The sequence below is a fragment of the Plectropomus leopardus genome, chromosome 9 (assembly GCF_008729295.1).
Source record: "Plectropomus leopardus isolate mb chromosome 9, YSFRI_Pleo_2.0, whole genome shotgun sequence".
In the NCBI taxonomy this organism is placed as follows: Eukaryota; Metazoa; Chordata; class Actinopteri; order Perciformes; family Serranidae; genus Plectropomus; species Plectropomus leopardus.
The window spans coordinates 23,041,622-23,052,530 of NC_056471.1; the positions used below are offsets into that span (position 1 = coordinate 23,041,622).

A 10,909-nucleotide genomic window follows, 5' to 3' on the forward strand; every position below is an offset into this window, starting at 1 on the left:
ATACAGTTCTCTGAGTTGTTCAGCCGACCTATAACTTTATACATCAAATTTCTCAATGAGGCTTGCAGTGTATTAAGACCTGCAGACACAAACATCTCAATGGCACTACACCAACGTGGTCTCTATTCTCTGGAATAATATTAGAGGGAAAATAAACACTAAAGCGTTTGGAAACAAATGATATGGTAAAGGGACTTTGGTGTGGTGGAAAGCAGGATAAAGTATGGACATCAGACTAATATATATGATTTAAATTGGATCTCATCACTTGTATTAGACTTTGGGTCAACAGAGTTTTTGGCCTGGATGATTATTTGGGACAATATGTAGCATTTTACAGATTTTCTGTATCAACATTTTAATTTAATGAGAAATTAATTAAAGAGTGCAAAGAAAGTGTCAGCATGGGAGGAGCTTTTACTGTGAAAACCTCAGGGAGCGGCTCTTACTCATTTTATTTGTAAATTTTGGTTTGACTATAAAAAAAAAGTTGCTGGGAATTTGGTGTATATAATATTGCACATCTCAATTTTGATAAAACATTTGCTAAAGGCTTTTAAACAACATTTTGTGTTGGAGTTAGTATTATTCTAAATATTTACAAAGATTTAATTTTTTTATTGTAAGTGCATATATGTTTTAAATATCATTCATTGGTCTCATTAAGCTGTCGGCCCTGAAAAATCAATATTGGTTGACCCTTAATCAGAAAACTATGCAAGAGTTAATGTGATATATTAAAACAATAATATGACACATTATGATACATTATTAAGATACATAATGTTGTATAAGATGAAGTGTGATGATGTAAGTAATACTGTACGACAGTATATTACAGTGTATAGTGCAGCCATATAACATAGTATAATTAGTATAATTTAGTTTATCCGAATGTGTTGAGTCCCAGTAATACACTTCTATTTATACCTATTTGCAAGTTTATTAGGTTCACCTGTTTTACTGTGATGCTCTGGACTAGAACCATTCAGTTCAATATCACTCTCAATTTAGTGTGTATATATGAGCAAGACGGTCACAAATACTGTTGTGTTTTGTGGTGTTTTTGATTTGCATCGTCATAATGAGAAGTGTTACGTTAAGAATAGTCAACAGTGTGTTTAACACTATAGTATAATGTAACATAATTTAACAGCACCACAAACTATAGCCTCTAAATTGACCATAAAACAGAAAGTATGGGCTGTTCTTTTAGAAATCATTATGTAAGTGAGGGGATTTAATGTAAAACAAGCATATAAGTGTCAACAAAATCCATATGATGACATGTTATATGTACTTGTGCAGACAGTTCAGTTATTTCCACAGGGAAATTTAATGAGAAAAGAAGAAATATCCTGCAGGTTTAGAAGATGGTTATATCTTGAGAGCTTTTCTGTTTTATTGGTTTTAAAATTGCACTTCAGCACTGTTTGATTGTCGAGCTTCCTCTCAGCTCTCTGTGTTATCATTAAGTGCAGAGCTGTTTGAGAGCGAACAGGAACTTCCTGTCATGTAAAGCAGGTCTGCAATTGCAGCACTCTACTGCAATGGAGTGCTGTCATTAACCCTGCTGAGAGCATCTTCCTGCTACAGAGCTCTCACTCCTCCTCTCTGTGTCGAGATGAGGAAGCTCTCTGTAGCTGAACATTTGGCTGTTTGTCCCGACCGCTGCTCTGCCCACTAAAGTGCTTTCCTGAAGGATTTCCATGGTGTTGGCTGTTTCTGAAATGACTGTGGTCTGGAAAGAATCCCACAATAACCTCAGTGATTTAGTGCCAGTGGAAAGAGATTATACATGTAATTGTTTCTTCAGAGGGGGATTTTCGAGTGAGTTTACAGTCGCCAAAAAGAAAGTTGTTATTGCAGTGACTTCAGTAATAGTGTTGATCACACAGGCTGGTGAAATCGGGACATTGTGACAGTTTGTGGTGTCTGAAATCGGAGCAGCATCAACAGAATTTGCATAGTTTCGACTGAACCCTCGAACGTGCCCTTAATTTTACTGTTTGGTATTTGAATGAGAAGGCTGGTATCATCTGTAAGTACTTTTGGACAGTTCAGTTAGTCTTGACATGTCCAAGGAAATAAGAGAATACAATCCAAAACATAAATACTATCTTTGTAAACCACTAAAGCTTAAAAATCAGTTTTCAGATGTGTAGAAAGATGTGGATTCTTCAGTGGCTCCAGGACTTTTTTTTCCTTATCAGAGTACTCCACTGATTTGGACTTGGGTGCTAATGACTCTTTTAGTGAGATTCACATCAGCTCTGGGGTTGCATTAAAGTCTAGATGGGCAGAAGAGACTTTTGGAAACGATCACGTTGACATTCATGTTTCCGATTTGGTCTCATCAGTCTCAGCTTGTCAAGTCGATGCATCGTAGGTCGGCCTATATACTTTTTAAAAATGATTTTTTGCTTGTGTGAGTCCTTCTCTCCTAATGCCGTGACTTCTTCTGGTGATTGTCCATGACCTCGGTGGATACTGCGCTTCATATTTCAGCATATTTGCTTTCTAAGAATCCCAATCGGCTTTCCGCCACCTTGACCACTGTACGCTCATTTTACATACATTAAAACTTACTTTAATAGTAAGGCCTTTCCTAATAGTTGATAGACTTACTTTATTTACTTTTTTTATTTCTTCTAAACAAGTTATTTTGTGCATGTGTTTGCAGATATTTAAGTATGCAAACATATACGTAGGACTTTATGTGTAGGTGTTTCATAATAGGTGTTTCATAATTATTACTTTTGATTTTTGGACAGCACTTTGTGCTTTTGCTTAAAGTGCTCCGCAAATAGCTTATCACTATTGTTGTTATTAACAGTTGCACCTCGTTATCAAAGAAAAGCATCTCTGGTCTTGCTTTTCGCTGTCTCATCCTCTGTAACTAAGCCACCAGTGACAGAATATAGACTGTTAACTGATTATTGGAACACACAGGCTTATTGTATGTGAATGCTCATGTGACATGTTTTCTGAAATATGCTAAACACTGTACAGAGATAAGTTTTGTTCTGAATCAATGTTTTTAAATGAAAATATTCTGGTGTGGATGTGGACTAAGTTGCAGGCATTGCACAACCAAAAGACCACGCTGGTAATAGCTGCAATTTGCATGTTCTGCTTTAGTGTTTATCATGAATATAGAAAGCGGTTTGCAAACAGCTCAGCTCATGAATAGCAATATTGTTAGAATAAATCCGACAGCTTGTTCTGTGTAAGAGGGTTGTAGAAATACTTTGCACTCAGTGGTGACTTTTTCTGTTGCGTTGTCACTTTTTTTTTTTTTTTTTCATTCAATGATTTAGAGTTTTATACTTAAATTCATCATGACATACCTGAAATGTTTCTTTTCAGGTACAACTCCAAGAGGAGACACTGGAGGAGGACCAAGCTGGGCCTGTAAACACGAGGGTCTCTGGATCCCAGCGTCCCTCCATCCCAACATCTGCCAGGACGTCCAGCTGCTGGGCCGGACTGCGGGGAGGGAGCCGTGTTATCTGGAGCAGCAGTCGTTTTGTACAGATACTCTGGTTGTTCTCATGTTTGACAATAAAAGATCTGTGATCAAACTTGATACGAGCCTGCGCGGCTGCTTTTGTGATCCACTTACAAGCAGGAGTGTTTTTCTGAAACAAAACCAAATATCACGTGGGGAGGGTTAACGCTGACGCAGCTCTGCAGTAACAGACGTACTCTGAGGGGGTTTCACTCTTTGGCAACACAGCAAATACTTCTGAATCACTGTTTCATGGAAGATTTTGGTCAGAATCTGAGCTCGGGCTCTGTTGCTCGTGCCAAAGACAGCACTGCCATTTAAGAATCTAGTAGCAAGACTAAGAAATGTTTATTTAGAGTGCTCAAAACTGAGGAAAAACGTTTGCCACGTCTGCAGCTGTTTACATTTGAGTTGTTTACACAAGCAGAACTGGGTCAGCTGCAAGAAATGTAAAGAAAAAGCTCAGTCTAAAGCTCGGTGTTAAGTGTTTTATTTAAGTTGGGTTTAGTGAAAGTTAATGCAAAATACTCAAGTGCCAGTATTTTAACACGATGCCTCTCTGGGCCCATCTGAATAGCAATATTGATTATTGATGGTATAGTATAGTGACTCCCAGTTTTGAGCCCTGTTAACGTGTCTTTGGTGACCCTGCTCAAAGGTTATGACCTGTTTGAACATGACTTTGGAGCAGTTTCATTTGAAGGATTTTTAGAGGCTTTGTGAGCTAAAATTATCAAGTATTTTACCAAAAAAACATCCATTTGATTATCAATGTTCATTTTATTCAGTGATTTCTGCCTGTCAAACTCAAAAACTGGCAAACTAGCTTGATTTCTTTCAAAAACGAGTGAGGAAGGCAAAGAGCAAAGAATGAATCAACCCAAAATTAGCAAAACATGATTCAAATCTACAAGACATTTACCTGAAAAACAGAAAAAACACAAATGACCTAAAAAATGGAAAGGTTATGGAAATGATCTGAAAATAAGTTAAGGGGGATTATTAGATATCAAAAAATTAGGAGAAAATGTCTAAAAAAAAATAATTCCCTTGATTATATGCACATTTAGAATTATGTTACAGTAAAAAGGAAAATGATGTATTTTTCTAACACTTTGTTGTACCTTTATTTCTTAAAAAAAAAACCCCAAACACTTACTTGCTTATTGCAAACCAATTTTCTCACAATTTATCACATTTTTTGGGACAGTTGCTCGTCACCCTCCAATATTTTTCAAAGAAATCAAGCCAATTTGTTCAGGTGTCAAAGGGTTAAGTGCCTCCCCCTTTTTGCACCACCCCCTCCCTTCTTGTAGATAACGAACAGTCCCTAATAAGAATATTCTTCAGTGTTGGGAAACTTAATGTGACACAATGTACATATTTGAAGGATTGTGTCATCATCACTCAGCTTTTATTTTCCGAGAAAAGAAAAGGAGGGAAGCAGTTTTTTGAAAGAGCCAAACTTCCAGCTGCCTGCTCTCTTAAACGAGTCTGTCACCTCCTCTGTGTCTCCATCCTCCTCCTCCTCATCATGAGCGGAGGAGTTGATCGCCGCGGCGCTGTTGTTGTTTTTGTTGGCGTTGTGCTCACAGCTGTGCTCATCGTCCCATGTCCCCAGCAGCTCCTTCATCTCCAGCGGGGCGTCTCCCCTCAGATACTGCCACGGTCTCCTCCCGTTGTAGTCCATTGCATCGACGTTGGCGCTGAAAGCTCCCACCAGCAGCTTGATGACCATGTACTGTCTGTGCATGCTGGCGACGTGCAGCGGGGTCAGCCCGCCGCTGCCCCGCACGTTCACGTTCACCGGGATCCCCGCGCTCTCCGCGTAGCGCAAAAGTTTGAGCAGAGTCTCGTCTTGTCCTCTCTTGGCCAGCCAGTGCAGCACCGAGTACCCGCTGATAAAATCCTTCCTGGTCAGCAGATACGGGTCCTCGGAGATGAACTCCAGGATGGTTTCGTAGCTGCCCTCCACTGCAGAAAGCATCCACGCGTGCTCCATCGGGTACAGCGCCCAGTCGACTGCGTCCTGCTCCGTGGACACGCAGGGGGTTTGAGACAGCACGCTGCTGAAGCCGCTGTGTGAAGGGTCGCTCAGGAGCAGCTCCTTCAGGTATTTTTTACGCATGGCGGGTGTGAGCGAGGTCCTCTCCGGAGCCTCCCTCTGAAGGGCTCCGGAGCTGTCAGTGACCTCATGCTGCCTCTGCAGCCGCGACCTACGCTGGAAAGCACCGGGTAACATGACCTGCATGCCATACCGCGAGAGCCGCTCCACAACGGTGCCCTGTCTGGACCTCGCGCTGCTGTGGGCGTCCGAGTCACTGACAGCTGGTTCGGATCCAACAACATCATCCGATCTGCTCTCATGCATGCCTCCCTGCACGAGCAGCTCCAGGCGACTTCCTTTATTTAGACAACACCCCGAAGATATCAGCGTCACACTACAAACAGGGACCGGTTTCCCTCCACTCTGCTGGACTCATTCCCTGTGCCATGGGAGGAAACAGATTATTTTTAATATACACATGAACGTCTGAAACATTTGGGAAATGCACAAGCATGCAATTATAAGCGTTTAGTTCCTCATTTTGTTCATTTCCTCATTCAGAAAATGGCAAGAAATTACCAAGTTAACTAGAAAATTCCCCTAAAATAAGCAAAAATAAATAGATTACCCTAAAAAGTGTTAAATTGTTGTGTTCTGTAAGACAGTTTTAGAAATATTAATATAATTTTAGAATTTAATTCGAGTTAAACACTTTGAAACCCAGATTGAATTTGCTTGATTTAAAAAAAAAGGGAGAAAGGAACGAGCAATTTAACTAGACATGGCCCAGGAGTTAGCAAAACAATTGATTAGAAAAACAAGTTTATGGAAAATTACCTAAAATTGAGTGCAAAAGAAATGTTAAAAAAAAACCCATAAGAATTAGAATATGCTAAGAGGGCTGGAAATATATATATTTTAAAGTATACGTATTTATTTCACATATTTAATTACACTTTTCCACTTTTCTGTAAAGCATTTTTTAATGTAAAATTACGTTTTCTGGACATTTTCCCTTTTGTTGACAATTTTCTAATAATCCTCTCGTCTGTTAAAAAATACTTTTCCAAGTTCCTCAATATGGGACATTTTTGTTGAGTTGCTGCTTGCCCTTTTGCCTATGTTTGACAGAAGTCAAATAATTTTACTGGGGTTTCAAATGGTTAATTATCTCCTGAACGCAACACAACAAAACTGATGTCGATCCAGGTTAAAAAAGGGTTAAATACGAACCAGTCGGTGTTTGACTCCGTCGTCTGTGTATCCGGTTGATCGTCCTCACCTGTTTGTGTCCAAAGCGCACACCGTCTCTCCTAATGCCATCCATTAACCATTAACCGCGTCCAATCCCGTCAAACGTTTGGAGTAAACCGATTTAAAAACAGAGCAGTTATTCCAAGTGTTTCTCCCCAAAAAACGGAGCTGTAGCGCCTTGCTGAGTCTGCTTTCCTTCTCAAGAGGAACTGATATAAAGTTCATTCTAATCTGAGTGAAAACCAATGGCGAGAATCCCTCACATGTGACCACTGATGGACTTCAAGCAGGAAGTAAGTACACTGCACACTCCCCTGATACTTTCACAGCCTGCCACCAATGATTACGAGCACTACAGAGCAAAATCAGATATCAGCTGGCCAGGAATGCTAAAAAACAACTTTATTTTAGGAAAAATGCAGTCAGAATAAAAACATGTATCAATATTTAGTCAGTAGAAGGTTCTGGAGGAAGTTCAACAGTCAGCTCGTCAAGTGTTTGGAGAAAGGCGTCCAGCTCAGGGCAGTAATCTGGAGAGGGGACATACAGTGAAGTTAATGATACAGTGGGGTTAATGATACCTGAAGTTAATGATACTTGTAGTGTTAAACCTGGGCACCATACTTTATGGTTACAGCTGCCAGACAATTGTAACTTCTAATTAGGTGTTGCATGTTGCTTTTGAAATCATTCGTATCATTCAAGATATATATTTTTTGGTTGCAGATATCCGATATTTTTGGTACTCATTTGGCTGATAATTGATACCGACATATCCACTTTTTCTCCCACATAATTCTAGTGATCATCAAGTCTCTTGCGTAGTACATTTCATATATGCAGACTCTTTCTGTGATGACCCGACAGCAGCTGGAGACATGAAATACAATGGTTTTCAGTGTTTACAATATTCATTCATTGTGCAAAATTAGAAAAATACTTCAGCTTGGGGTTGATGTTTTATACAAGTTCACTTTGTTATTTAAATAGTGAATAAATAAATAAATAGGTTGTGCTATCAGCAGAAATCAGCATGTTGGCAGCTTCCAATATTTCATTTTAAAGCCAATATCTGCCAATACCCAATTCAGACAACATTTAACTTATTAGAATCTTACCACCACATAACACTTCTGGAAAAAAAGCTCCAAGGGGGTTTGGTGTATTTCAGATAAAGACAAAGACTGCTGGGATACCAACAATGAAACACACTCTTACAAACAGGCTGCATACACATCAACTTCAAAAAACAAAAAAGATCTTAATAATGCATTGGTAGATTTTAAAACGAATAGTTGTGACACCTTCTCAAATAATGAAAAGCTTTGCTTTTTAAGATAGTTTATTAGCTAAGAAAAAGATGTATCCTATGATGCAATACGAATGTGTTTTGACAAAATGTTAAGTTATTCCAATACGTTTTTTTTTATTATTTTGAGCATAATCTTGTTGATTATGGGGATAATATTGGAAATCAATTATTTTGGGCAGGATAATCATGCCATGACATTTTCTCCACTACAGCATCACATTAGCTCATTTCATGGCATGAGCAAATGTGATGCTGTGGTGGAGTTTACACAGAAAAAATGTAATTTCTGAAATTGTAATTTCTCTAATGCCCAGATATGAAAATGTGATCGCACAGCTGATGATGATAGTGTCATGATACAAATATGGACACTTAACTGTTCCTTATGTTACTGTAAAGTTTTAAAATATGACCTCCACCAGACAAAGTGGCAGGTGAAGGTCATATGGACAAATGTTAATTCCCAGCCCTTTATCCACCCTGTACTTAATGGTATTAAACATCAACCAACACTTTGTTAAAGCATGTTTTTCAAACCTAATCATTAAAATGTGAGTGCGGCCCCTAATAGAGCATTGATACCTGAACTTTGTGGCATCTTTACAGGTGACAAGTTTGGAAGTGGATCAATCTTTTCCAGGTCGTCCTCATGTAGATGTGGAGCTTGAGGGAAACAGGCCAGTCCAGGCAGAGCGAAGCCACTGAGAGGAATCAGATCCTCAGGTATGCTGTACTTCTCAAACTCTGGAAAACAAATACATCATTGTTTATGTTAAAAATAACATCACGGGTGAATCATAAACTTTATACATATTAATGAATCAACATATTTGGCATGTTCCTAGTTTTCCCTGTATACAGATGAGCCTAAATGGGTTGAGCTCAGAGGGAATAAATTATTGATAGACTGAGAGGAAGAAAAGCTAATGTGATGCTGCAGAGTTTACACAGAAAATGTAATTTATGATTGAGCAGCATCCTCATCTCCAACGCCCATACAGCTAATGATGATATTGTCATGGTACAAATATGGACTCTTAAGTGTTCCTTAAATTACTGTAAAGTTTTTAACTATGACCTCCTTTGGTAGCTATGAGAACGGTTACCACTGAAGGTGTGATAGTTACCTAGTGGGTCATAAGGGAAGAACTTCTCAATTTCTGGATATTCCTCCACTTTAGTCTTTTGGTCTGAAGCATGTTTGACTTTAGTTTCCTGTGGGGGACAAAAAATAACTGCTTTTGTACATGCACAGTTGAGCTTTAGAGCAAATCGGTCACAGCCCGGCAATACTTTTAGAACACAACGCTGTGATGGTTTACTCCAACCTGTGGCTTTAGGAGTTTTTCCTGGGTGTTGATGGCAGGGGTTGAGATTTTTTTGTTGACATCACCAAAAGCCTTGCGACCAGACAGCAGAGGAGTGTGCAAGGTTTTGCCGGTCATAGGAGACAACAGTTTCTCTGGTGGGGTAAGAAAAAAAAGCAGAGCATGTTAATACACAGACCAAATTACCACCACTAAAAAAAAAAATAAAAAAAAAAAAATAAAAAAAATCTGACAATTAGGGTGACATTTTCCATACCTGGAGCAGACTGAAGCCGCTGTCGTATCTTCAAAGAAGGTGGATGAAGACGTGCATTTTCTCGCTCTGCAAAGATTATATTGGCCATTGTATCTGTAAAAAATAAATAAAATAAAATGTGACATTAGCAAACACATCACATCACATCACACAGGTGAAATGCTGCATTCAAAGGACCCTGGTATTGTACATGTGCTCTTATCAGAGATCAGTAATGTTTTCAGGGCTGAAACAGTCAAGTAATCAAATAATCGGCACAAAATAAACAATCCTAACATTTTCATTCATTTTCCAAGCAGAAAATGTGAAAAAAAACCTCTCTAGTTCAAGATAAGATGATACTTTATTGCCCATTTTCACTGAAATTTGTCTTGCAACCTCAAGCTCTAAATAAAAAAGATAAACTGAAAGACATAAAAACATTAAAAAAAATAACTTCTGTAAGGTCGCCTTGATCATTTAATTGACGTTAGACTTGTGTTCGTCATGGCAGCATGTCAAAGAAACGTTAACAAAAACAGTGTAACTTTTACCAACGTTTGTTATTATCATATAGCTAACGTCAGCTTCACAATTTTGTTATAATAAGTTTCGGTTACAGTTCAACAAAGCTAACCATCATACATAACAAAATACCATTTAAAAGCTCATTGAAGTTAATTTAGATCGACGTAACGTGAACTTTATTATGTCAAGTTAATTAACGTTTGAAAACAAATACCCTTATAGCTAAGTTAGCTAACGTTAGCTCACGTAAGTCGCGTAACGTCTTCGTTACTGTATAAAACGTTACGTTACAGGTAATAGCAAGCTAAAAGTGCGGACAACATCATCAATAAGTTGCTGTACCGGTGTAAGCGGTAACGTTACCTCGGTCAGATGTGCTAAACGCGGTTGGTCGCTGCTTTTCTCTCAGATCAGAAAGTTGTTTTGGTTTGGTTTGTATGGACCGCGCTTCCGTTTTAAACTCACTGCCTTCCTCCTATTGGCTGCAGCTCAGAGGACCCGGATGGGCGTCTCCCACAATAATTTCCAGTAGAACCAAAATTTAGCCAAATAAATGATGATACCACTTTGGTATTTTGAAATTTAGTCCCTGTAGTTAATCTAACGATAGATACTGTTCGTTATTTATGATGGAGGTGGGGGTGGTGCAAAAAGGGGAGACGTCAAATATTTTTTTCAAACACTGGTGAAAGAT

General features: G+C 38.8%; 2 protein-coding genes and 1 non-coding gene across 4 annotated transcripts; 1 reads left to right on the forward strand and 2 right to left on the reverse strand.

Moving 5' to 3' along the window:
• Nucleotides 1-1,517: 1,517 nt before the first annotated feature.
• LOC121948581 lies at nucleotides 1,518-1,653 on the forward strand. The gene has a single exon (XR_006106170.1). It is a non-coding gene; the product is annotated as a small nucleolar RNA SNORA69 (small nucleolar RNA).
• Nucleotides 1,654-4,640: 2,987 nt separating this feature from the next.
• Nucleotides 4,641-7,103, reverse strand: sowahd (sosondowah ankyrin repeat domain family d). Of its 2 annotated transcripts, none has more exons than XM_042493999.1 (2): nucleotides 6,841-7,103; nucleotides 4,641-5,997 (listed from the first exon to the last, which is right to left on the reverse strand). In XM_042493999.1, exon 2 carries the CDS (start codon nucleotides 5,880-5,882, stop codon nucleotides 4,926-4,928), a length of 957 nt encoding a protein of 318 aa, XP_042349933.1. In that variant the 5' UTR covers nucleotides 5,883-5,997; nucleotides 6,841-7,103; the 3' UTR covers nucleotides 4,641-4,925. The 2 variants fall into 2 exon arrangements, with proteins under 2 accessions (XP_042349933.1, XP_042349932.1); XM_042493998.1 differs by having other exon boundaries at nucleotides 6,792-7,103.
• Nucleotides 7,104-7,193: 90 nt separating this feature from the next.
• On the reverse strand, nucleotides 7,194-10,659 carry pttg1 (PTTG1 regulator of sister chromatid separation, securin). Its single transcript, XM_042494000.1, has 6 exons — nucleotides 10,579-10,659; nucleotides 9,709-9,801; nucleotides 9,453-9,586; nucleotides 9,252-9,339; nucleotides 8,707-8,868; nucleotides 7,194-7,342 (listed from the first exon to the last, which is right to left on the reverse strand). Exons 2-6 carry the CDS (start codon nucleotides 9,794-9,796, stop codon nucleotides 7,260-7,262), a joined length of 555 nt encoding a protein of 184 aa, XP_042349934.1. The 5' UTR covers nucleotides 9,797-9,801; nucleotides 10,579-10,659; the 3' UTR covers nucleotides 7,194-7,259.
• Nucleotides 10,660-10,909: the final 250 nt, after the last annotated feature.

Bases quoted from the DNA above. Each gene is read 5' to 3' on its own strand.
- pttg1 (XM_042494000.1), bottom strand. From the start codon at position 9,796: ATGGCCAATATAATCTTTGCAGAGCGAGAAAATGCACGTCTTCATCCA. The intron at 9,587-9,708 runs GTATGGAAAATG...TTACCCCACCAG, and splicing joins GCGGCTTCAGTCTGCTCCAG to AGAAACTGTTGTCTCCTATG. The intron at 9,340-9,452 runs GTTGGAGTAAAC...TGTCCCCCACAG, and splicing joins AAAAACTCCTAAAGCCACAG to GAAACTAAAGTCAAACATGC.
- sowahd (XM_042493999.1), bottom strand. From the start codon at position 5,882: ATGCATGAGAGCAGATCGGATGATGTTGTTGGATCCGAACCAGCTGTC.